Consider the following 26,546-nt stretch of genomic DNA (forward strand, 5'->3'; position numbering starts at 1 on the left):
AGATTTTGTAGCCGCTCTAATTTGTTGAGCTGATCCTCAGTCAGGTTGACGGAACAAGTATCAGCATAATCGAGAGTGGATAAAAACAGAGACTCTGCTATCTTTATTTTGGTTGGTATGGGAAGAACGTAACGGAGTCGAGAAATGGAGTACCAAGTGGCAAATACTTTCCTGCTAAGTTCTTTAATTTGCTGTCCCCACGACAAGGTTTCATCGAGGAAAACCCCAAGGCTCTTAACCGTCTGACTGAATGGTACAATCGTACCATCAACGACCACCGGTGGTAGGCTACCCCAGTCAATCCTAGATACCATGCCAGGACTACCAATAACTATTAACTGTGTCTTGTTTGGATTGATAAGTAGACCGTGGCTCAAGGCCCAATTAGAAATAATTTCAATATCCCTATTTAAGGTATTCAGGGTAAGTCCTTATATAATGTTACCTAAATTAATGTTAGAGAAATTATGGCAAATTAAGTTACATTGGGATGAACCAGCCCCAAAAAATATTCATGATGCGTGGGAAGAGTTCTCAGCGGACCTCTCATTATTATCAAGTTTTCAAATTCCTAGATGTATATTAAGCGACTCACATAATATTATAGATATTCATTGTTTTTGTGATGCTTCATTGGCAGGATACGGTGCTTGTTTATACATAAGAACGGTATCGTTACATAGTGAGGATGTCCAAATAAATCTTTTATGTTCTAAATCCAAGGTGGCGCCACTAAAGCCCACTTCAGTACCTCGTTTAGAGCTTTGCGCTGCTTTGCTAGCCAGTCGACTTACTGAGAGTGTAACAAGGTCAATAAGATTCACTGTAAATTCTATAACTCATTGGTCTGATTCTACTGTCGTGCTAGGATGGTTAAAGAGTGATGCATCAAAATTTTTTAAAAAGCCTTTGTAGCTAATAGAGCAGTCGAAATTTAAGATAAAACTAAGAATTCCCTCTGGCGTTATGTACCTACAAATCAAAATCCCGCGGATTTGATTTCGCGCGGCTCTAGATTTAGGGAATTACAGGATTCAACACTGTGGTGGCATGGGCCTTCATTTTTACTAAAGGATAAGAGCGAGTGGCCCACTTTAAATCCACATAATAAGGTCGTAGAATTGCCTGAATTAAAATGTAGTACGACTGCAATCGTACTTGAGTCTATTATTCATTTTGAACGTTTTTCTAATTTTAATAGATTACAACGAGCTTTCGCTTACGTAAAACGTTTTATATTCAATATAAATGTTCGAAATATCTCTCAGAGGCGTCTTGGATCACTAACAGCAGACGAAATATCAGTATCCTTTAAATCGCTATGTTTAATTGCTCAAATGCAAAGCTTTCCTCTAGAATACAAATTATTGCAAGGCAAAAAATCACTAAGTTCTAAATCAAAATTATTAAATTTATCCCCTTTTATTGATAATGACGGTTTGATACGTGTTGGAGGACGTCTAAAATCCTCTAACTACACATATGATAAAATTCATCCGATTTTATTAGATTCTTCTCACCAAATTTCTAAATTATTGTTTAAGTATGAACATATACGTAATATGCACGCCGGTCCTCAGCTATTACTAGCAACAATAAGACAAACAATTTGGCCTATAAAAGGTAGACATCTTGCCCGCACCACCGTAAATAATTGTGTTCGATGCAAACGGGTTCAAGGTCATACTTTATTTCCGATAATGGGAGAGCTACCTACTCAGCGCATTACGCCTGATTTCCCGTTCAATTCCGTAGGTATTGACATGGCCGGTCCATTTTATATAGTTAATCGAAAGGGACGCGGCGCAAAATTGTTAAAATGTTACCTATGTTTGTTTGTTTGTCTTCGTTACAAATGTCTGCATTTGGAGGCTATAAGTGATCTTACTAAAGAAGCCTTTATTATGACATTGGAGAGATTTGTGTCGCGACGCGGAAGGCCGGCTGAAATATTTTCGGATAATGGGCGCAATTTTGTAGGAGCGTCAAAGCAATTAAATACGTATATAGAAAATTTAAGCAACGCACTGTCTGATTTTACAGCTCAAGCCAATATTAAATTCATTTTTACGCCGTCGTACGCTCCTCATTTCGGTGGTATTTGGGAGGCTGGTGTTAAGTCAGCCAAGCACCATATCAGGCGTGTCATGGGCAACTCCCATTTAACCTTCGAAGAAATTACTACATTATTCGCACAGGTGGAGGCTATATTGAATAGTCGTCCGTTGTGCCCATTATCTTCATCTCCCGATGATTTTCTTTTCCTTTCCCCAGGGCACTTCCTTATCGGGAGACCACTAAATGCGCTACCATCTGCAAGCTGTGACTCTAAGGAGCCTCAAGTCAAGCGCTACGAACGACTCGAGCAGATCCGGCAACATTTTTGGGGCAGATGGCAGAACGAGTACATATGCGAGCTGCAGACTCGAACAAAATGGAAATCCAACATGGCTGCACTTAAGGTCGGAGACTTAGTATTATTGAAGGAGGATTCCATTTCCCCATTATGTTGGCGTACTGAACGAATACTAAGGTTATTCCCTGGGCCCGATGGGATATCTCGCGTCGCTGATGTCAACACTATTGCCGGATGTTATCGTCGGCCTCTTGTTCGTCTCTGCCCTTTGCTAAATGAAGAAGAATCTACAAGTTGAAGAACTGCGCCTTCAACGGGGGGGAGTATGTTCACGCCCGATAGTTAGTTTGCTATTTTTATCTATCAGGCGTTTGATTATTTAAGATATTTTTACGTCATGTATAATTATTGTAGAATTGACGGTAGAAAATTATTTTGTTTTTTGTCATACTTTAAACTGTGACTTCGCTTCAACACAAGTTAAATATTGTAATAATTCAGATTATATCTTCTAAATTCATTTTTTCGAGTTTCTTTTGGAAATTCTATACCGTTCCCTACGAGACGAAACAATATATAAACGCTACTAAAGTATTTTTGTAACCAAGTACATAGTTATAGACCGGGAGATAGTAAAACAAAATTCTTGGTCATTTGTACCAGTATGGCGGTTCTTCAAGGTTCTTCAATTAATAATGAAACGGAGATATTTTGAGTCTCGAAACGAATTTTTTTTTATCACGGAAAAAGTACTGTTTTCGCGAGATAAGAAATTTCGTCGCAACTCGTTTGTAGGTAAGCAATATCTAGTGACGTAAATATAATATTATGATGATGTCGATTGTGGGTAATTTACACACAATTATCTAATTATTAATTATTAATTAAAATAATAATAATACCGACGGTCCCTACGTATAAAGCGACATGTCAGAAGTAGTGATTTTCAGGAGAGCGTTTTTAAGATTCAAACTGTTACTGTAGATTGTCATAAAACATTAACACAATGTTTTTGGTTGATTTGTATAGCTTAATGTAGGCCGTTTCTAATGATATAACACAATTTTAAATATTTTCAATATTTTCGCCAAAATTACAAGATGACCGTTTTTACGCTGAACATTCAAGACAAATTCAGTCTTGAATTGTCTGCGTAAAAACGGTTAAGTCGTACATGTCTGTTTTTACGTTGAAAGAATAAAAATGTTATATTAGGTCCTAAATTCATTCAACACTTTATAAAATGATTCTTATTGTCATAATTTACAAGTTTATAATGTATGAGTAATATAAATTCTGGCTCTTCAGTAAGAAAAACTAAAAATACAGACATATCTTTTTATACGCTGCTAATTTAAGAAGTTTTTTCTATGTTATAATGAACGAATAAAAGGACATGTCATCAATAACTATAGGCCTAAAATGAAAAATTCTAATGAAATGTGACCGTTTGATATTAAGTTAAACTGTATAGATTTCAAAAGTCTACAAATTTTAGTATCAAAGTTACTAATTCTGTTTTCACTTAAGGGTAAAATAAAAACATCATTTCTTCTTCTTGGTCTTTTCGGATACGTCTTGAGCAAGGTCAATTTCTTTTCCAATTTCCCTTCCCTAGGTGACCATTGACGACCTTAGACTTTTATTGCATCTTACATGAATAAATTATTTGAGGCATCGTTATAACTTCTACAGTGGACAAGTCTAGACGGTAAAATATAATTCTGAGTCGAATATTATATTCAACTTTTACTGACTCTTGAGAATATAATTATGAAGGTCGTAATTTTGAGCATTACCATTGAATACGAGCTGCATCGATATAACCATCGTACACGTTCTTCACAGGAACAAAATAGTGTTTCATTCCAATTGGCGACTACCAAATTGACCACAGAACATCTTATCTATTCTAATATTATTGAGCTGAGGAGTTTGTTTGAACGCCCTAATCACAGGAATTACTAGTCCGATTTTGAAAATTCTTTGAGTGTTAGATAGCTCATTTATCGAGGAAGGTTTTATCCTATAAATTATCACGCTAAAATAAATACGAGCAAGGAAACAGAAGAAAATGGAAAAAACGGGGAAGATTATTTGAAAGGGCTTATTTACCGTCGTTAGTTTGTCTATCGAGCGAAAAAGGAGTGTTCTTTATAATTTTTAATTAATGTTATATTATTTATAAACTGTTTTAAATAAAATAAATAACATTTCATTTAATACATAAACAATTTAACGCCTTTTGTTCGCAAAACAAATATGCACAAATATGCGAAACTCATACTCAACGTTCTTGCAAAGCCGCAAATATAAAGATATTTTATTTTTTTAAATAACATAGTATAATATTTTTAAGCTTTTAGGTTTCCGTGCTTAATAATTGAAAATGGGAACCTATCAGACTTCGCTTTATATATATGGTCCGTCCGTCTATCGCCGAGGTTCATCTCTAGAATCGCAATAGTAGAAATTTTCACCAAATTACGTTTTTTTGTTGGCGCTTTAAGAAATATATTAAAATCAAAATAAAATTAATGATTATTGTGGGGCCTCGAACAACAAACGAGATTTTTTGCTCCATATCCATACCCGACGTAACGGCGAGACGATGCGTAATTTCCAACGCGGTACAAGACGGTAAGTATAGATGTCCGCATCTACCACAGTAAAATCTAATAAAACTCCCAACTTGTCGTCATTTACGTCTTTTTATCTTTGGAATTACTTGTGATAGAAAAATAATAATAGTGTAGGAATATGCGTCTCATTATATGGAAGTGCATGATGCAATAAAAAAAAATTTGCTATTTTGGACATGACCTTTTATACGTAGGGACCGTCGAATTACAATATTATTACAAATAATACAAAAATACTTCACATATTTTGTTGCTCACATACCTAAGTAACGCCTCCGTGGTCTAAGTGGTATAGAGCGCGGCTCTTGACTCGGAGATCGTGGGTTCGATTCCCGCGTTTGAAAAATGTTATTTCCAAGTTTGGTTAGGACAATGCAGGCTGATCACCAGATTATCTGACAAGTAAGATGATCCATGCGTCGGATGGGCATGTAAGTCGGTCCTGCGCCTGATCTCTCGCCGGTCGTGTCGGTCTTCAGTCCCACTGGGTTATGAGAGTAAAGGAATAGAGAGTGCTCTTGTGTACTGCGCACACACTTGGGCACTATAAAATTACTCCTGCGTAGCTGGCCTGGTTTCAATGAAACCGGCCACCGTCACCGAAACCGGTGTGGGAGCTATTATTATTATAAGTATGTATACATTTTTTTTTCAAAATATAAGGAATTATTCAATTGAACTAATTATTTTAATTTGTAACTATTTCGATAGATATGATGCCTCATGCCTCATTTAGTTTTAGGCATACAGCTGCGGCCTTGTAAAATTACCCACAAAATATAGGCAAGACAATAAACGATTAGGGAGGGGAGGAACACTTGATCCTCATCAAAGAGAATGTCATATACTGATCCTCATGGTCCATCAAGTCCATGAGTCATTGATGATGACAGACCTTCGTGTATTCGCAATATCTAGATTTATAAAGTTTTTTTTAAAGCTTTACTAAAGCTTTGCGTACGGTTTTACCAGCGCACTGCGCAATGCACAATCTTGCAACCATTATTTTTTGTAATATTTTATACTTATAATAATTATAATAAGTTTTTAATAATAATAATAAGTTTTTGTATTGATAGTTTCAAAGCGTGCGGCTTATTTCTTAAAGTTATGTACTATTAAGGGAGATCGCAGACGACAGACTTTTTGTGCGATCTAGTCTGCGGCGCCCATACAGTCGCGCGGTCGGCATGGCGTCTGCGATCTCCCTAATCCTTATCTATACGGTATACTCTGTTCAGGGAGGTTTAATCTCAGAGTTTCTATGTGGCACAAAATTAAAGTTCCGAATACGACTGAATCTGCAGTCTCCCGAAACTGATATCAAACTGATACCAAACTGATATACGATTTTGATTTACGAGCCTGTAGACCTACTACGAAACCGTTTTGAGATATAATGCAAAATCGTATCGAAACGTAGTGATTATATTCTCTTTGATCGTATCAAAACCGAGAACTTCTTGACATCGTGTCTAGACTCTAGCGTAATTAGCTGCGGTTACTGACTTTACGTCCGTAGTCTTATGACTTATAAGTACCTACTATAGTAGGTAATTAGGAGTAGATACGAAAAAAAAAATTAAGTATTCCTTTAGATAGATTTACCTCATTCTCTTGCACGAATGGGTTTAAAATGGCTATTTTCATTAAAGAAATACAATGACCATAAAATTAAAGTCTAATATTACATAGGAGTTAGGACCTATTCAATCATAAAATATTGAGTATAAAATATTTAATGTGGTATCCAGTGTCCCCAGTTTCCTTTACTTAGCGATGTATTGAAAATTGAAATAAAATAAATTACGATCGATTTGAGTATATTAACATTCGTAAATGTTACAATCACTTGTTTTGAAGAAGCCGCAGTAGAAAGAGTTTCAATAAGGTAAGACACAAGTCCTAGATTCAAGACCTTTATCATTTTGAACTCTTAGTCCGGGTGCCATCGCAATTCTCATACAAACGTAATACCAAGATCATTTCCCATACGAGAATATTTACCATATTATCTGAGTTATTATTTAGCTTGAGATGTAATTACCTAGGTTCCTGTACAAAGATTCACTTCAAAACATACTTACCAAATAATATGAACGATTACAATATTTTGGTATGTAAATATTGTAATCGTTCATAATATTATTTTTGGTACCTATGTAAATTGGTATTACGTTTGTATGAGAACTGCGATGGCATCCGGACGCGTATTTACAAAGGCTATACCATTAGAGTGAAAGCGCGAACTGAACTGGCTTAGCTTTTGTTACACAAAAACTTGACAAAACTTTACAGTACAGAAATTACAGTACAGAAAATGATCGAAATCGCCTAGGCTTTGTTACAGCTACAAATGCTATTCAATTTGATACCGATATGGTAAATAACGTCATCGTTAGCTTTAAAAATATGTAGATGGATAGTTACATGGAAATTGTTATTATTTTATTGTTAAATTACACGTTTCTATATGTACAAATAATAATAAAACTATAATATTTTTTCTAGAGTAGTTAGGTACCTCTAATGTAAAATACAAAACGCAGTTTACAGTGTGTAACGTGGTGTGTAACAAAAATAAGTGACGATCCCGAACGTTACGAGTTTCCCCATACAAAAGTTTAAAAAAAAATTTTGGTCATTCAGCGCTGCTACTTTCACAGTGAACTCTCTACAAGGAACACGTACACACCCCAAAGTATTATCACCTATTTTTGTTACACCCTGTATAATCATTTTGGTAAAGGTTTGGAAACCTACCCCAAGATTGATGGGGAGCGGAGGTGAGGGGAGAGTGGGGAGAAGGGGTAAACATCCCCCGTACCAAATCCACACTGAGAAACCCCTCAGTTTTGGAGCTACTAACCTTTGAAACTGAGGCGTGTGTTGTCACGGTCGCCGGCGGTCACCGGCTGCTGCCGCAGCGCAGTCACAGTTCTAACCTAACCTAGTTTTGGACTTTCTGGATTGTGTTTGTTTTAGTTTTGGCGGGGGGCTGCGCCTCCCGAGCCCCCCTTTTATTTGATGACGGTCGCCTGCTGCTCCCGTAGCATGCTCGCTGCGCTCGCTCGGCTCCCTCTGTGTTGTGGTCTAAGTTCTAACCTAACCTAACCAACTTTTGGACTTTCTGGATTGTGTTTGTTTTTGTTTTAGCGGGGGGCTGTGCCCCCCAAACCTCCCTTTCGGTTCGTAGGTATGGAGGCACTCCCTAGTAAGTAAGTTACACATAAACACCAGAAAACAGATGACCTTATCGAACAAGATTACGAAAATTTTAATTGTAAATTTCTCCTAATTGTAAATTTCTCCTAAATGGGGGGTTTCTCCTAAATTTCCGGGGCTGGAAGTGGCATGAAGAGGTTTTTCTAACCCAAAACATCCTTCCTCAACCCATGTGAGCACCAAAAAAAGGGGTAGGTTTCTGAACCTTAGCCATCATTTTTATCAAATTTACGATTAGCTTAGTATTTTTACAATTTAAACGTAGTAGGTAACCGTAACAGTCAGATCGTGCCATACTTAGTATGGCATACTTAGTATGGCACGATAAACAAATATGGCAGTGAGCCTCTACTCGACTAGGTTTTGTTCGTACGTAATGTTTGAAAATATATCGACAAAAGCTTATCTATTTGAGTGAATATGTATAATACAGTACTAGGTTCTGTCCATGCATTTTCTTTGAAAATATCAAGGCAAAAAGCTAATCCACTTGAGTCAATTTTTTTACTGAGATAGAATAGGTATTGTCGAGTAATATGCATAAACAAAAGCTCATCTATTAGAGTCTGGCTCGTGACTCAAATGGTAAATACGCCACCCGGACACTTAAGGCTCCCAAGTCCCAACGGTTCAGAAAAGTATATTTAAGTACTTAAGGACCTTGAGCCATGTAAGGCCACTCTAACGGGAAAATGCTTGTTATTCGTTTATTAACTGAATAAATTAAGAAAACAAATTATCAAGTAATACTCTGTTTCATAAGGTATCATAATATTATAAATATCTTTTTAACCTAGTTAGCTTCAATAGCCATTTAATAAACTTAAGTTTTGTTAAGCTCGGAAGAGCTTAACATTTGGAAAAATGGCCTTGCAAGGAAAACAAGGCCAATATTATACATCAGTCGTTTAACTTGAAAATAGAGTTACAATTATTTATTTATTTGCTTTTACTAAAACGACATTATAATTTCTTTCAATTAAGCAACATAATATTATTAAATGCTCAATATAATATTTATATCATTTAAAAAAACTATGACGAACATTGCTTGAATATCATCTTTTGACTAAGAGTATATTAATGGAAATTCTTTAAAAATAGTAGTAATGAGTATCACATTGACAACTTATAAGGACCCTGAGCCATGTAAGGTCAATCTAACGGGAAAATGCTTGTTATTCGTTTAATAACTAAATAAATTAAGAAAACAAATTATCAAGTAATGCTCTGTTTCATGAGGTATCATATTATAAATCTCTTTTTAACCTAGCTTCAATAGCCATTCAATAAACTTAAGTTTTGCTAAGCTATTCCAAATGGCCTTGCAAGGAACACAGCTCCAAACAAGGCCAATGTTATACATCAGTCGCTTAACTTGAAAATAGAGTTACAATTATTTATTTATTTGCTTTTATTAAAACGACATTATAATTTCTTTCAATTAAGCAACACATTAAATGCTCAATATATTTATATCATTCTTCATCTTATAACTAAGTGCCAATGCGTTTTATAATACAATCAATTTTTTTTTATCTAAAATGGCCTTCTTATGGGCCCGTTCTTTATAAGGCCAAAATGTTAAATATGCGTGTATAAGTTTAATAATCTTAATAAGTAAAGATGTTTTAAAATACAAAATTATTTCAATTATTACGGTGTGCATTTATAACTAAAATTAACTGTTTATATGTTAATGATTTTTAGATGTTCCTTGTAAAGATCATGTTCCCTAGCAAGGCCAACTATCAAATCTTTGGTTGGGCCATATAAGGAACCACTGGCCTTCTTAGGAACATTACCAATATTTTAACTTAATTCGAGGCATAAGTAGATTTTCTTTTCTTAGTACTATACATATATCCCTATACGACAATGCCCTGTAATTAAATTTGAGATAGATATAGGTTATGTAACTAAAAAATAAAGTTTTTCACAGTTGATCTTCAAAAGAACATGGCGGATGGCCTTACATGGCTCAGGGTCCTTAATATTATTACGCTATATTATAGCCAGTGACGCCAGCACCCCTCGATTGGGTGCAGCCTGTAACGCCCCAAGGGGTCCGGTCGTGTCGCACAGTTTGGGAAGACCTGTCAATTGTCATACTGTATTATACTAGAGTAGAGTGTACATCAGCTTATATTTGCTATGTGAAGGATCACCAGGTCCTCACCCCAAGGAACATTTTAATTATTTATGTTAGATTCTGATTTACAATCATGTTACAGCATTATAAGAAGATAAAAATATATCTGTTTTTAACAAAAGTAATTTAACAAAAGTGTGTGTGTGTGTATGTCAGTATGTGCATACATCAATGCGAGGGTCTGAGGACCCTTTGGGTACGGAATCCTAAAAACGAATAGCATATCAGCCAAGACACGAATTTTGCTTTTTGGTCTTTTTGTGATTGCCAGAACGCGTTGTGAGCTATTTTTCCGCTCATTGAGCGTTTTCGGTCTTCGAGCGTAACATTTATAAAAATACCTTCGCAAATAATGCATTACTTTAGAATAAATTTGGTTAACATAAAATAGCTAACCTGTGCTAACCTTATAAGATGGAATACCGTCGCAGACTTTTTAGGTTTCCGTACCCAGAGGGTAAAAATGGGACCCTATTACTTACTGTGCTGTCTGTCCGTCTGTCCTGTCCGTCCGTCTGTCTGTCTGTCTGTCTGTCCGTCTATCTGTCCGTCTATCTGCCTCCCGGCTATATCTCAAGAATGGCGATAGCTAGAGAGTACAAATACTAAAAATAAAATAAACTAAATATTTAGGGGAGTTCTGATACAACAAACGATTTTTTTGGCCTTTATTGCTTTATAATCTTTATCAATAATGGCTACACGTAAGCTCTTGAAATATTCACAAAATACTTAGATGTACATATTTGTACTTTAATAATAGTTAATAATCAAATGAGAATAAATATTTAAGGGGGTCCCAAATACAAAAAACAAAAATTTTTGTCTACCTTTGTTTTATAATGATACGAAACACCGCAAGGCAGCCTTGCGGCGATTAATTTTAGGTTGTTTTAAATTTGTTTTTCTTTTCTTTTTTCTGGAATTGGATAGAATTTTATGTATATTATAGATTATTTCTGTCGTTTTCTTTTTATGAATTACAGCTCCAGGTTGCCGAAATTAACAGCAAAAGGCTAAAGGTTATATTTTATCAAGCTCTAACAAGAGCGAAGAAATAGAGGAAAGTGTGGAAAAAACGGGGGAAAATTATTTTGAAAGGGCTTATTTGAACGCGCTAACTCAGGAACTACTGGTCTGATTTGAAAAATTCTTTCAGTGTTAGATAGCCTATTTATTGAGGAAGGCTATAGGCTATATTTTATCGCGCTTAAATTAATAGGAGCGAAGAAATAGAGGAAAGTGTGAAAAAAACGGAGGGAAATTATTTGAAAGGTTTTATTTGAGCGCGCTAATCTCAGGAACTACTGGTCTTATTTAAAAAATTCTTTCAGTGTTAGATAGCCTATTTATTGAGGAAGGCTATAGACTATATTTTATCGCGCTAAAATTAATAGGAGCGAAGAAATAGACGAAAGTGTGGAAAAAACGGGAGAAATTATTTGAAATGGCTTATTCGAACGCGTTAATCTCAGGAACTACTGGTCCGATTTGAAAAATTATTTCACTGTTAGATAGCCCATTTATCGAAAAAGGCTATATGCTATATTTTATCACACTAAACTAATGGGAGCGAAGAAATAGAGGAAAAAGTGGAAAAAATGGGGGAAATTATTTGAAAGGGCTTATTTGAACGCGCTAATCTCAGGAACTACTGGTCCGATTTGAAAAATTATTTCAGTTTTAAATAGCCCATTTATCGAGAAAGGCATACATTTTATCACGCTAAGACTGATAGGAGCGAATAAATAGGGGAAAATGTGGAAAAAACGGGAGAAATTATTTGAAAGGGCTTATCTCACGAACTACTGGAGCAATTTTTCTGTTATTTGGCACAGATAATAATAGTAGATTAATAGAGATACTAATAGGTTTTGGAAATTAGATATAACTGGATAAAAGCCGAGCTTAGTGAGGGCCCGCGTCGTTTTTCTGCGTGGTAATACTTACCTAATCTTTACGGCAGTTTTTTTAAAGTAACCAAACCTTGACTGAACGATGATAACACATCTACATATAAATAAAAAATACTATGTTAAAGCACAAATCAATAGGCGTGATAGTTTTTCCGTAAAGTGTACCACAAAAATGCTCAGGTTGTGGGGTATAGTCTGATAATAAGAATAATGTCAAGATATAGCTCTTTTAAACGACAGTTTCAATGCAGTTATAAGACTAACATTAATTGTCTCACACAGTCAAGCCATTAAGACTTAAGCCTGGCTAAATACTCTCGTGTCATAAGTTTATAGTAGTTATAAAACCTTATAACTCATAGGTGAGCGTTCTGAATACTTAAGCCTGGGCTCACACTCACAGAGGTTACCTCTATACTAATCAGTAATCACATTGAGATGCACACACAATCGTAATTCTGTAAGACCTTCTACAAACTGACAGTCATGAGCATTTTATAGAAATGCCGCCCTTCGTAGAAGAGCAGCCTATACAGACGGAAGATTCTTTCGAAAAGCTGGTAGCTCCGCAAGCGGCTCCATGGAAGTATGAAATATTGTATCCAGCTGTTCTTGGCATAGGCTACATCCACTTGGCTGCTATTTACGGGTTGTACCTCGCCGTTACAGCTGCGCAATGGTACACGTTGGTCTTCTGTAAGTATCTCAGTATTCCATCAAAATGTTACAAAAGCTTCAAAAAGTTAATAATAATAATATCTATGGACGCTTCACACCACGTCAGCCTGGCCCCGTGGTAAGTACCTGAAGGACTTGTGTTACGGGTAACAGACAACGGAAATATATTTAATACTTTTATACTATACATACATTTAAGATTTTTATTATATCATATCATAATATAAATCATAGTTATTAAACACATATTTACAAACAACGGAACAAAAAGTTTTCAATGTTCCTGGGTCATAGGTGGCCAGACTGACGTGGTGTGAAGCGTCTATACTCTATAGATATTACTAGCAAATATAAATCAAATATTTCACCCATATTATTTTATTGAAGTGACTAAATAAGTATGTTACCTTGACAACGTCCATCGCTATCCCGTCGCACAAACAATGGTCGCCTCAGTCACGAGTTGTAATAATTTACTATTATTTATTCAACAAAATATGCACATATCAATATAAAAAGTACCCAGTAGCCGATTCTCAGACCCATTGAATATGCATATAAAATTTGGGTAAAGCCGTTTCGGAGCCGTACGCTATCTAACATTGTGAGTTGTGACACGACAATTTTATATATTAGATAATATTATATTACGAATGTCATAATTTTTGTGCCACCCAACTTCAATGTTTTTTGTCAGAAAGCAATAGAACATAAAAGCGCAAGAAAAAAAAATTGCTTGTATCCATTTGTCCCACAGAGAAAAATATATTTTATTAGACTAAAGACTCAAGTACTCCATGGCGGACCTTTGTAATTAAACCCAGCCGACAGATCGCGACTAAAATTGAATTGATATAATGCGACTAAATGACTCTGGTCCCTCATCTGCCAATGAATCAATTTATTCGATGGTACCTTCAATTCCTGCAGCTGCTTTCACGGCGGTCGCGGCTGGGATAGGCGTAACGGCGGGGGCTCACAGGCTTTGGTCTCATCGAGCGTACAAGGCCAAACCACCGCTGCAGATGCTCCTGATGATAATGCAAAGCATATCCTTCCAATACTCAGCTATAACCTGGGCGAAGATGCACAGAACGCATCATAGGTAAATTCTGGTAAAAGTATACTTTAGGGCTAGCGCTTAGTCGAGACACTACAGTCCTAAAACAGGGACTAGCTATACACAATACATGACGCTGTGACAAAACAAATATTTTGTGTAGCAGTCTGTTTGAAGACTGTCGTCTCGAGTGAGCGCTCGTTCGTAATTAGCCGCGTACTGACCAAGCGAGCAGCCTCGCGAGGCAGCCTCATGAGGCAGCCTCGCGAGGCAGTTCCTCGGTCGGTCAGGACGTGCTGCCGTCCACTAACTAAAAGGCAGCTAAGTCCAAAAAGTATTTTATCGAGAAAATAAATAGTGGGAATTAATATCTCTTGAAAAGTATGCTACTTAGGAACAAGGTTGCAAGTTATATATGTAGGCATAGTATTTGTGCACAATATGTGATATATTTCATTCATATTTATTTATTACATTTTATTTCATTTTCTAACTGCAAGCTAAGCAATTTTTTTTCATTTTTACATAATATCCTGCACTATAAGGCCGTTAACGTTACCTTAACTGCTTTATAGCCAAGTAATTTCTTGTAGCTGCCACGTCTTGTACTTGTAGTTAAAGCTGACAAAATATAATTAGCTATAAAGCAGTTAATGGATTTTAACAGTCTTTTAGCCTATGTAGCCTAGACCTAGGAAGAGTAACTTTCCTTACATAAAAAGCAGTTACGCGATTTTAAATGCTTTTAAGCTCGGTAATGTAAGACATATTTTTATACTGGTTCTCCTAATGCTTAACTAGAAGGCAATTATTAAAGACTGACGTCATACTTTCGTAGCACTTTGTATGGAGCGTTTCGGGCAGGTCTTTTTTATGAGATATTTGAATTGTCATCTTGGTGAATTTTTAAGCTATCAGAGTCATTCTTTCAACAATGTTTCTATTTTTTAAGTGTCTTTCAATTACCGATAAGAAAAAAAAATAGTCATCATGCCTATTACAATTACAATTATGCCATAATCAATAATTGAATTACCAGACTTTGATTTAAAATTATAAATATTATGGCCATTTTCATACATACTTAAATACTAATTAAAAACTTTAACAAAACTATTCAATCAAATATATATACTTAGTAACACTTTTGTATAATTATTATCAAAAGTAATAAAGTAAACAAAAATACTGTCCTAATAAAGTTATTTAAAAGACAACATAATAAAGGCACTTTTTCAGTCTTAATGTTTATAAAGTAACGTTTCTTTTGTTTTGGTTCCGATTCAATTCAGAAATATTATTTCCTTCAATGATCGGTAAATTTTTCCAAAATACCATCTTATGTTTAGGTATAATTGGTGATAACTTTGTTATAAGATTAAGCTTTCTCTCCTCATCAAAAATGCGGTTTCTTCAAGTACTTATTTATCGTTTAAAAATTTAAGAGACACAAATTCCTCATCAAAATTTTCCTTATAATGTAGATCAAAGCTTCCTCGTTTAAAACACACTTTTAAGATACGCTCTCGGACTTGAATTTTGTATGCGTCGATCTGACGTTACCTACGTAGCTTACAAAATCTTGGGGCTGTATGGATTTAACGAGAACTTTACCATTATTTGCTGTGGCCACTGCATTTTCAAAGTCTGTGAAATCATATATGGTCTCTTTCCGCTTCATCGATAATTCAACTTGATGGTGAAATTGGTCACAGCTCATAAATGTGTGACCCGGTTCAAAATAAAATAGGTTGATAGTTGCTGTGGCTATTAAGTCACTATTGATGAGGTCGGTTAGCATAGAAAACAATAACCAGTTTTTATTCTGAGATGTACAATTATCAAGCCACAAATTGATTTATTGGACATCTCGAAATTGACGGAAAAAGCTGTAATAAGCACTCATGATCATCCTGCTTACGGCCTGCTATACCATTATGCCATACGGCAGCTAAAGGTTTCACATCCTTTGTAATTTTTTCTACTGGGGCGAATGTCTGGTTATAAACTGTAAGTCTAGGGCAAAAAATTACAGATTTAAACGTTTCCATTCGTGGCAACATAATTACTTTTTCTAAGTCACAGCTAAAATATATCGAAAAGTATTCTGTTCCAAAGTCTTGTGTAAATCATATAATTCCTTGCCTTTTTATACTTGTCATGGTGTTTTGCCCATGTTGAACATGCGTTACAATCAGATATAGCTTGAGTGCGAACATTATGGTTTGTGTCAAGACTATGCAATCTGTAAGATTCGCATATTTCGCATTCCTCATTTCCTAGTGAAAAAGAAGTATAAACTCAAAACTGTTCGAACGCGAACTAAAATCACAAGCGTTTTACTGCTATTTAGTCTAGCATTATCGCTTAGCTGCTATCTAGTGATTGATTCTTAGCTAATACTAATTTCAATCCCTAACTTAAAAGCAGTAATTGGCATATAACTGCTTTCTAGTGTAGTTTTTCTTTATGACTGCTTTATAGTTAAGGTACGATGTTCAGATGGTTATTTGTAAGACACAGCACATGAAGGTAGTTAAAGACGCTTGGCAGCTTTTTAGCTAAGATTGACTAGATAACGTAGTTTTAGTTAAGGAAATTAAGAAAGATTAATTTAAACCTATTTGTCTTACAGTATCTTAACGTCTTTCTAGAGAAGTATTGTGGCTTAGCTGCTTTTTAATTAAGGAAGTAACGAAATTTATGTGTTTGAACTGCTCAGCAATTTTCTGTATAGAGATACAGAAACTAATAATCGTAGAAAAATGATTCTTAAACCAACTATGGCCAACTGTGGCTTAACTTCCTTTTAGTTAGTGGACGGCTGCGTGGCTCGCCCGAGGCAAACGCATGCGTTGCCTCGCCCGAGCGTGCCGCGGCCCGAGCCGAGCGTTGTCGGTTTTGGTCGATGCTCAAAGGCGCCTCGGTACGTTTGCCGGGCTCACTAGGCACGTCCTGACCAACCAAGCAACTGCCTCGCGAGGCTGCTCGCTTGGTCAGTTCGCGGCTATTTACTAACTTTGATCACCAGCAACGAAAAACATCTATTAATTCTGAAAATCGTAGTTTGAAAAAGACAATCCTTAACTCAAAAAACGCGACGAAGAACTTTAACAAATTTAAACAATTTTTCAGATACAGCGACACAGACGCGGACCCGCACAACGCGGCGAGAGGGTTCTTCTTCTCACACATCGGCTATTTGCTAGTTAAGAGCCACCCCGAATTCAGAAAACGCATAAATTTAGTGGACCTGTCGGATCTATACAGCAATCGGATCCTGATGCTTCAGCATAAGTAAGAGGATAAATATACTTTTGATGCAGATGTAAGCCTAGAAATGCAATTAAATGCCTCTGTGATCCAGTGGTGTAGAGCCTAGTCTTGTGACTCATGGGTTCGATACCCGCATTGGAAAGAGGCATTATATTAGCCAGGAATAGCTAGATATTATAGGGGCTTTTTGGTATTTTCAGGTACACGATTCTCTTCAGTGTTACCTTCTGCTTACTCCTGCCCACGGCTATTCCCATGTACTTGTGGGGGGAATCGCTGAGCGTTGCCTGGCACGTGTCCATGCTCCGCTACGCCTACACCCTGCACGCCACCTTCCTCATCAACAGCTTCGCGCACATGTTCGGCAGCAGCCCCTACGACAAGTCCATCAAGCCCACCCAAAACGCCTTCGTGTCCTTGATGATTTTCGGCGAAGGTTTTCACAACTACCACCACGTATTCCCGTGGGACTACAGAGCTTCTGAACTGGGCAACAACTGGCTGAACCTCAGCACGCTGTTCATAGACTTCTTCGCGTGGGTGGGCTGGGCGTACGACCTCAAGACGGTGCCCGATGACGTCATCAGCGCGCGGGCCGAGCGCACCGGGGATGGGACCAACAGTTGGGGATTTAAAACAAGAACTAAAATATAGTCGATTCCTGGAAAAAGTAAAAATTGAAATCTGAATGTTATTACATGACGTCACAATGAGTTGTGCTCGTTAAATTAAACAATTGAACTAATTGTTACTATTCTAAAAGATACTGATATGACTCCTCATTTAGTTTTAGGCATTGACAGCGGCCTTGTAAAATTACCCACACCTAGGTAAGACAATAAACGATTAGGGAAGAGAGGAACACTTGATCCTCATGGTCCATCAAGTCCATCATTTATTGGCATTATCTAGTTTATAAAGTTTTTTTTTTGTTTTTAAGCTTAGCAAAAGCGATGCGCACGCGGCACGGTACATTTATCAGCACAATGCACAATTTGGCAACCATTATTCTTTGTATTTAAAAAAAATCAATGTAGGTACTACCGTCTAAACCAGAGGTTCCCAAACTCCTCTGTTTCACGAAACGGCCAGGCCACGGCCCACTTTTAAGGTGTGCAACTTTTGTTAACAAAGTAGCATGTGGATAAGGCAGGGTTCGCCATCCGTAGCCTATTCTTTCTAATAAAAGAAATTAAGCCTACACAAAAGTTCTTCACAAATCACTGCTAACCAAATTAATTTACATGGACCCCCCGCCAACAAAATATGACCCCAATTTTTGTCAGAGCCAACGTAGACCCCCGTCTCGTCTCACGTCGGCCTTTGTAGGCGGGGGTTCATGTAAATTATTTTGGTTAGGAGTGAAATACGTTTGTGCCGGCTTGATTTTTCTTATTAGAAAGCATAGGCTAGGGATGGCGAACCCTGCCTATCAACGTGCCAATTTGTTGAATAATCACTAAAGTCGTAGTCACCTGGCTGCAAAAGAGCGATTGGTCGCTAATTTGCGTGGGAGTGAACTGGGATTGAATGGGAGGCATTCAATCCCAGTTCGCTCCTCGCTCATATTTGGTTTTAAATTTTTACCAAACCTTCAATACTATTGTGAGATACACATAATGTTAAAAATCACGAATTCAAAGTTTAGGATTTTCTTAATCGCCCAAAGACCTACATGCCCCCCCCTATATAGAATCGTGGCTACGCCCATGGGCCCTATTCAAACATGAAACAAGAGGGATAAATATATAAGTGGCATCCGTTGTCCCAAGTCTCCCCTACTAAGCGATGTATCGAGAAAATTGAAATAAAACAAACTACGATTAACGATTTAAACTAACATCCGTAAATGCTTCAATCACTTGTTCTGAAGAAGCCGCAGTAGATAGAGTTCCAGAGGTACGTATCTTATATCTTTAAACGAGCAATTCTTGTATATGTCGTAGGATGATTTGATAAATCATCCTACGACATATACAAATTATACATATAATTGGAATCTCAGAATCAACTCCAACGATATTTATAAAATTTAGTATATTAGGCGGTTCGGGGGCGATAAATCGATCTAGCTAGGAATCTTTTTTAGAAAATGTCATTTTATTCGTGTTTTATCGAATACCGAGCGAAGCTCGGTCAAATAGCTAGTAAATTATAATGTAAAAAATGTTGGTTGTAGGTACTTATGTATATTAAATCATGTACTATGCATTTAACTTAGGGAGTTAATAAATTTTGAACATAATTCTAGTAATCATATTACATAACGAGCTTTTGCCCGCGGCTTCGCTCGCATTAAGAAGTATTATTATATACAAATTTTCATTCCCTATTTGAACCCCTTTGGGTTGGAATAGGGAATGCAATACCGGGATACCGCTAAATTTTCGACCGGGACTAATCCCGATCGAAAATTTAGCGGGATCCCGCGGGACTGGCGGGATTACAAAAAAGCGTAATTCCTATGTGTAACGCTGCGCGCGGGAGTGCGTGAACTGGCTACAGGCAGCCCACTAAGCAATTTACCATCAATTCACCTATAATTCACTTTAAATAACAATTGTACCGACCAGCGTGAAAGCTGAGCAAACTTTTTCAGCTGCTTACTACCTTGTGTTGAATATCAGGAGCCGTTTGGCAGACGACACAATTAATACCTTAACATTTTTAACATACTTTTATATATTAGTTGGTTAAAAAGTGTTTTTTAGTTTTTTTTACATTTTTTTTTACGTAGCCATTTTCAAAAAAAGTTTAGTTATTTATTATTAAATATTTTTATATCTAAAGTCTAAAGTAATAATAAACCCTTGTAAAAAAAGTGTCCGACAATGTTTGTTTTATTTATGTTTCTAAGAATAAAAGGAGTTCCATCAAGTAAAGTCATAATAACGATTTATTTTAAAAGTTTAAGTCCACCCTGCGGGATCCCGCAAATACCGGGATCCAGCGGGATTGTGATGGTTCAGTCCCGCAAATACCGGGATTGAAATTATCCTGCGGGATTGCATTCCCTAGGTTGGAATTTATCAAAATCCTTTCTTAGCGGATGCCTACGTCATAACACTACCTGCATGCCAAATTTCAACCCGATCCGTCCAGTGGTTTGGGCTGTGCGTTGATAGATCACTATGTCAATCAGTCAGTCAGTCACCTTTGAGTTTTATATATATAGATAGTAATTTTATTTGCAGTAATATTAGTGTTCATCATTTTCAAGTTTTTGGATTTCTGTTTGTTCATTAAAAAACCGGCCAAGTGCGTGTCGGGCCACGCGCAATATAGGGTTCCGTCATAGTACCGCTACTTTTTTATAATGTTTGTATGGTCAATGAATATACATTTATAACGTCTTTTACACTACTAAGTACTAACAGCATCATCTCAGTTACGTTCAAAGGAATTTGAACGAAAAGTTCCTTTACACTTCGCCGAATATATTTTTTTAATTGATTGTCTATTACTCAATAACTTATGAAGTCTTCTTTGCCGTGATAATTTTCCTTTTAAATTCAGCATATTACCTACTCACGTGAAATTTTTCACATTTCCAGAAGCTACCGTTTAGCTGGTAGAAGGGATACTGGACTCTTAACGATTTTTTCCGCTTTGAAACTTCATATTTCACAAATGGATCCCTAAAACGGAAAATGATCTATGAATACTCGTAATATTTAAAAAAAAACCTATCCAACGATACCCCACATGGTGGGGTGGACGCGAAAAAAAATATCATCCCCGCTTGATGTATAGGGGAGGTACCATAAAATATATATATTTCTTAAGATTTTATATACCATACTAAAATCACCATATGTTTCCAAATAAATTTTGAGGAGTTCCCTCGATTACTCATGTAACCCATCATACGGTCACCACTTTTATGAAAATGGTACCAAATTCGAGTCAAACCCAACACAAAAATTATTTTGAAAATCGGACCACAAACGGCCGAGTAATCGTTGAACATACATAAAAAATACATACATTCGAACGCGATGGCGCTTGCCCATACAAATAACAATATTTTTTTTGCTCTTTCAGCGCTGCTACTTTTACAATGAACTCTATTAAAGGGTATACACCCCCTTAAGTATTGTCACTTAGTTTTGTTACGCCTTGTGTAAGTATAGGTAACCCCAAGGTTTTCCAAATTTTTTAATGCAACAGAAATAATTTTTATGGCAAAACAATATTTGCCGGGTCAGCTAGTAGAAGTCTAAAGTTCAAGCACTTTATAATTTCGAGCTTAACCACGCTTAACGCTGTAGCACTCTCGACGGTTCAAAAAAAGATATAATATTTTACATAATGTTAATGTAAGTTGATGAGTCAACCAGCACCCCTAGATTGCAGCCTGCGGCGCCCCAAGGGGTTGCGCCGCGCCGCGCCGCCCAGTGCGCCCTTTTTTGCGCGCACAGTTTGGAAAGATCTGTCAGAGTAAATACTAGGTACATTACATCTGGGAGCAAACTAGACCTTTATTTACGTAATATTATTTTAGTTATGCTTTTTTATAAAAAACCGCACTAAAGTAAATTAAAAATTAATTAAATAAGTTAAAATATTGCTTTATTTTCTGATATTGGTATTAATTATTAACCCATCAAGCCCCATAAGCTCAATGGTGAGCGAGACACAATAGGATAACAATAGATTTCCAAGAATCCACGATCGAAGGATTAAGCGCTTATCATGGGTCCCGACTCCCGGGCCACAGTAACGTCCCCGGCAACGAAACCGCTGACGAACTGGCTAGGCTTGGGGCGGAGTCTCATATATGGCCCAGAACCGGCCTGTGGAATATCTCCCAGCACTACAAAGCAAGCGCTCGAGGAATGCAAACTAAGCAATGGGTTGAGAGCCCTGGCCTTGAACACTCCAAGGCACTTATTCTTGGCTTTAACAGGAAACTGACAGAATTATTGCTCACCATGGGAAGGAACCAATTAAGAATCCTTACCGGAAGCCCAACTGGGCACTGCAAGCTCAATAAGCACCTTAACAGAATAGGTGTTAGTAGCTTAACGACTAGCAGATTCTGCGAGGACTAGGACGAGACACCTCCTCGACTGTCCTGCTACTACAGAGCAGAAACAGGCACCTTGGTCGCTACGAATACTCACCCACCAGTGTTGCCAACACGACTCATATAAAATTTGCTAAACTGCTGTTAAAAATTTGCCAAAATTATGCCAATTGCTATAAAATTATGCTAAAACTTTTCAAAGTCTAAAAAAACGTTATTATTAATTTTAAATCTTTAATAATCAACAAAATCTCAATTTATTTTATGTTTTAATCAATTACGTTAGCGAACAAAATATTAATATCTTGTTCTTCATCGATAGCTGATGCTGCTGATGTACATGTAAACTCTAACTCTCCTTAGTAGTTGGTACCTATAGAGCGGAATGTTATCCGGAATTGAGTAAGAATAACAGCATTTCTTTGTCCTCTCTAGGCCTCTCTAAAAATTATAAAATAGCATTTAAAGTTTTCACTGACAAACGGTTGCGAAGTCTTTACTACATTCATATTTCATTTGGCTGAAAACGCGTTCAATTTCGGCATTAGAATGTGGTACTGATAATAATGAGTAATAAATACTCTTTTCAGAATAATTATTACTCTGTTTTAGAACACACGCTTAGTAGTTGAATCGGATCGTTTGTTTCATGCTTAAATTTTTATTTAAATGATTATATGCTAAAAAATATGTTATATGCTAAACAACGTAAAAATATGCCAAATTAAGCATAAAATATGCTAAATTGGCAACACTGTCACCCACAGAGTAAATTCGTGGCACTAACCCCAAGCATATCGTTCAATTTATGAGCAGCATTGGATTTCGGACGGTACTCTAATGCGAAGAAGTCAAAATAGATCCTTAAGGGTCACAGTGACGTCAGGGCTACAATGCCCTGCGTTCAGGACAAAGAAAAACATGAGGCCCCTATACACTGTATAGGGGTCTCATGTTATATAGTGTATAGTATATTATGTATAGAGTTCACAGTAAAAGTAGAGGCGCTGAAAGCAAAGGTTATTTTTTTGCGATTTGTACCTATCTATGGACAAGCGCCATGGCATTGTAAAAGGAGGGGAAGTAAGTTATCTTCATACAAAGGCACCGGCCACCGCGCGCGGCTTGTATGTGTGCGCCATAGTATCAATACGTCGCCACGGACGGCACACAACAAAATCTCGGCGGTACCAGCCTCTAAAACTCGCCGAGATTTTGTTGTGTGCCGTACGTGGCGACCTTTCCTCTATTTCTTCGCTCCTATTAGTATAAGCGTGATAAAATATAGCCTATAGCCTTCCTCGATAAATGGGCTATACACTGAAAGTATTTTTTTCAAATCGGACCAGTAGTTCCTGAGATTAGCGCGTTCAAACAAACAAACAAACAAACTCTTCCCAATTATAATATTATTATTTATTAGTATTAGTATTAGTATATATATTATATGTTTTATTAACAAATAAAACATTACACACACTACAATACGCACATTCAAGAAGATGCCAGATTTTTGAGTGACAAACCTGTACATATACGCATCATACTCTTTTATTTATGGTTGATATGCTTGACAACAAGTTGACAAATTGAAAATGGATGGAAAATGGATTATAGTTTTTTTTTTATTGAATCTTAGATGCTATTAGACAATGCTTACACGGCCAGTCTGAGATGAGCAGCTAAAAATTATTATAATATGCTGCGGGGCTAAAATGGTCACATTTAGCAATTCCTCTCAATCAATTCAGCAAATGAATTGTCAAAACTGTCAAACTGACAAATGTCAAATCAGTACAAAAATACAGAAATGAATTGCAAGCAGAGTTGCATTTTGAGACTTTAGAAAAATGAATCATATTATGCTTCATATCATGATTCTTCAAAGCGACCATTTTAGCATAGTTAGAAAACGTTCAAAATCTTTCCATTAATAAATTTAAAAAAGTAGTTAAAGAACGTTTGTGTGCCAAAGCCTATTATAAGGTCAATGATTTCATAAAAGATGGCACACCTTGGGAGTAGGATGGCTTCTTGCAAGGCTAGTTCTTCATTATTATAGGACTTACAATTATGTATGTGGATATTGTATATAATATTTAGTTACAAAATTGTTAACTTTATTTTAAAAGATTAATTTTTTCTCACTTTTTTTGGTAAAAAAGTGGGCCCCGTGCGAGTTTCTTACGCCGGTTCTTCTCGCCGGGTTAGTTCCCGAACCGGTGGTAGGCATCATGTAGGACATTCTGAAAACATTTATTTTAAATTTATTCAGAAATGAAACAATTTTGATTTTGATTTTGATTTGATAGCAGCTGAGTCCCAGAGACAAGAGTAGAGAAAAAAAATATGATAAAGTCAATTTTTTTAAAGTACAAATTAAACGTAGTAGTCTCAAGGGCCGGGACACAAAAACACGACACGACGCGACGTCGCACCACGCCGCACGACGCCGTGTCGTGGGAATACACGACGCGCGTCGTAAAAAACCACGACAACGCGTCGTACGACGTCGCGTCGTAGAAACCCATCTTTCGCGTCGTGCGGCGTCGTGCGACATCGTGTCGTGTTTTTGTGTCACGGCCCTAATGTCGTTGAATCTAAGGTCGAATTTCGACCATTGGGCGATCTCTTTAATAATAAGAGGAAAAATGTTATATATAACGAATATCTTTAATAATAAGAGGAAAAATGTTTCAAACTCTTCAGATGTTACACGCTACACCTATTATATATCATTAATTTGAAAAATCATTATTGAATACCTAACAATGGATTGTGAAGAAATAATAATCTCCGAAAATAGATATTAGCAGCAGAATTCCCAAATTAAAAATAAATACTGTATGTAACATTAAAGTCGATGTTACGCAATATTGTGATAAAAAAATTAAAAAAATAGTACTTATTTAAAAAGATAAAACCGATTTCAAAATTGTACGTAATTAATTTATGTAGCCCCAACCGCGATAAGTGATAACAATAGATAAGCTATTGTGTCTCGTTTTTCCGCGATCAATGGGTTAATAACATCTTTACTTATTAGGGTTATACTGCATATCAATGACATGTATGATGTAACAGACCAACGGCATTCATTGCTATGCGGATGATAGTACAGGTGATGGTGTATATACCGACTCTCCCAATATTTCTCGGCAAAATGTCACTGAGAGTCGAAACGAACTTGTATCTAAGGTGGAGAATTCATTGGAGAAGGTCTCTGAATGGGGGAGATGTAACTTGGTCCAATTCGACCCCGCCAAGACACAAGTCTGCGCGTTCACCACTAAAAAGTCACCAATGGTCGTTTATCCTCGTTTCGAGGGCACATCTTTAACCATCTCCCCTAGCATTGAGATACTTGGCGTCAACATATCGAGCGTAGTCCAGTTTCGATATCATCTAGAGGGTAAGGCCAAATTAGCCTCGAAGAAGCTTGGTATTCTTAACAGAGCGAGACAGTACTTCAGTCCGGAACTCCGGACCAACGCCTACAACTCTACAAGGCGCAGGTTCGGCCTCATATGGAATATTGTTCTCATCTCTGTGCAGGGGCGCCAAAATACCAACTGCTCCCTCTGGATCGTATCCAACGAAGGGCCGCTCGAATTGTTGACTGCCATAGTGTTTCAAACAGCTTGGACCCCTTGGAATTACGCCGAGATGTAGCTTCACTCTGCATCCTCTATCGGTTGTATCACGGGGAGTGCTCTGAGGAATTGTTCGGAATTATACCACCTGCAACTTTTCGCCATCGTCCCACGCAAAAAACATACCATCCTCATCACCTTGATGAGTGGCAGTCTTCCACAGTGCGTTTTTCGCGTAACTTTCTGCCGCGCACTGTAAAACTCTGGAACGAACTGTCACCAGGTCCTATAGGTCCGGAAATACTTTCCGGCCCTATACGACCTGCACACCTTCAAGAAAAGAGCGTATTCCCTCTTAAAAGGCCGGAAACGCACCTGCAGCTCTTCTGATGTTGCGAGTGTCCATGGGCGACGGTAGTTGTTTACCATCAGGTGACCCATTTGTTAGTTTGCTCCCTTATTTTATTTAAAAAAAAAAACTTATACGTATTAAACACTTTGGCTTTCTAAAGAACGGGCCCATTAGAAGGCCATTTTGGATTTAAAAAATGTTTAGATTTCATTATAAATCGCGTTGGCAATTAGTTATGAGATATCAATGTGATGCTCATTACTACTA

The 26,546-nt window shown here is 36.9% G+C and overlaps 2 protein-coding genes and 1 long non-coding RNA gene across 3 annotated transcripts; 2 read left to right on the plus strand and 1 right to left on the minus strand.

Annotated features, from left to right (window-relative positions):
* The first annotated feature begins 908 nt into the window (after positions 1-908).
* LOC121740468 lies at positions 909-2,772 on the plus strand. Its single transcript, XM_042133163.1, has one exon. It carries the CDS (start codon positions 1,338-1,340, stop codon positions 2,652-2,654), a length of 1,317 nt encoding a protein of 438 aa, XP_041989097.1. The 5' UTR covers positions 909-1,337; the 3' UTR covers positions 2,655-2,772.
* An 872-nt stretch (positions 2,773-3,644) lies between these two features.
* Positions 3,645-26,374, minus strand: LOC121740472. Its single transcript, XR_006037647.1, has 3 exons — positions 26,232-26,374; positions 16,267-16,274; positions 3,645-3,656 (listed from the first exon to the last, which is right to left on the minus strand). It is a non-coding gene; the product is annotated as an uncharacterized LOC121740472 (long non-coding RNA).
* Positions 12,793-17,997, plus strand: LOC121740470 (acyl-CoA Delta(11) desaturase-like). The gene is made up of 4 exons (XM_042133167.1): positions 12,793-12,987; positions 13,900-14,074; positions 17,165-17,326; positions 17,506-17,997. The coding sequence occupies exons 1-4, from the start codon at positions 12,795-12,797 to the stop codon at positions 17,957-17,959; spliced, it is 984 nt and encodes a 327-aa protein (XP_041989101.1). The 5' UTR covers positions 12,793-12,794; the 3' UTR covers positions 17,960-17,997.
* Positions 26,375-26,546: the final 172 nt, after the last annotated feature.

The sequence above is a fragment of the Aricia agestis genome, chromosome 3, assembly GCF_905147365.1.
Source record: "Aricia agestis chromosome 3, ilAriAges1.1, whole genome shotgun sequence".
Taxonomy (NCBI): Eukaryota; Metazoa; Arthropoda; class Insecta; order Lepidoptera; family Lycaenidae; genus Aricia; species Aricia agestis.

Coding starts and splice junctions, on each gene's coding strand:
- LOC121740468 (XM_042133163.1), top strand. CDS start 1,338: ATGCAAAGCTTTCCTCTAGAATACAAATTATTGCAAGGCAAAAAATCA.
- LOC121740470 (XM_042133167.1), top strand. CDS start 12,795: ATGCCGCCCTTCGTAGAAGAGCAGCCTATACAGACGGAAGATTCTTTC. Junction 12,988..13,899: donor ATGGTACACGTTGGTCTTCT/GTAAGTATCTCA, acceptor CAATTCCTGCAG/CTGCTTTCACGGCGGTCGCG. Junction 17,327..17,505: donor ATCCTGATGCTTCAGCATAA/GTAAGAGGATAA, acceptor TGGTATTTTCAG/GTACACGATTCTCTTCAGTG.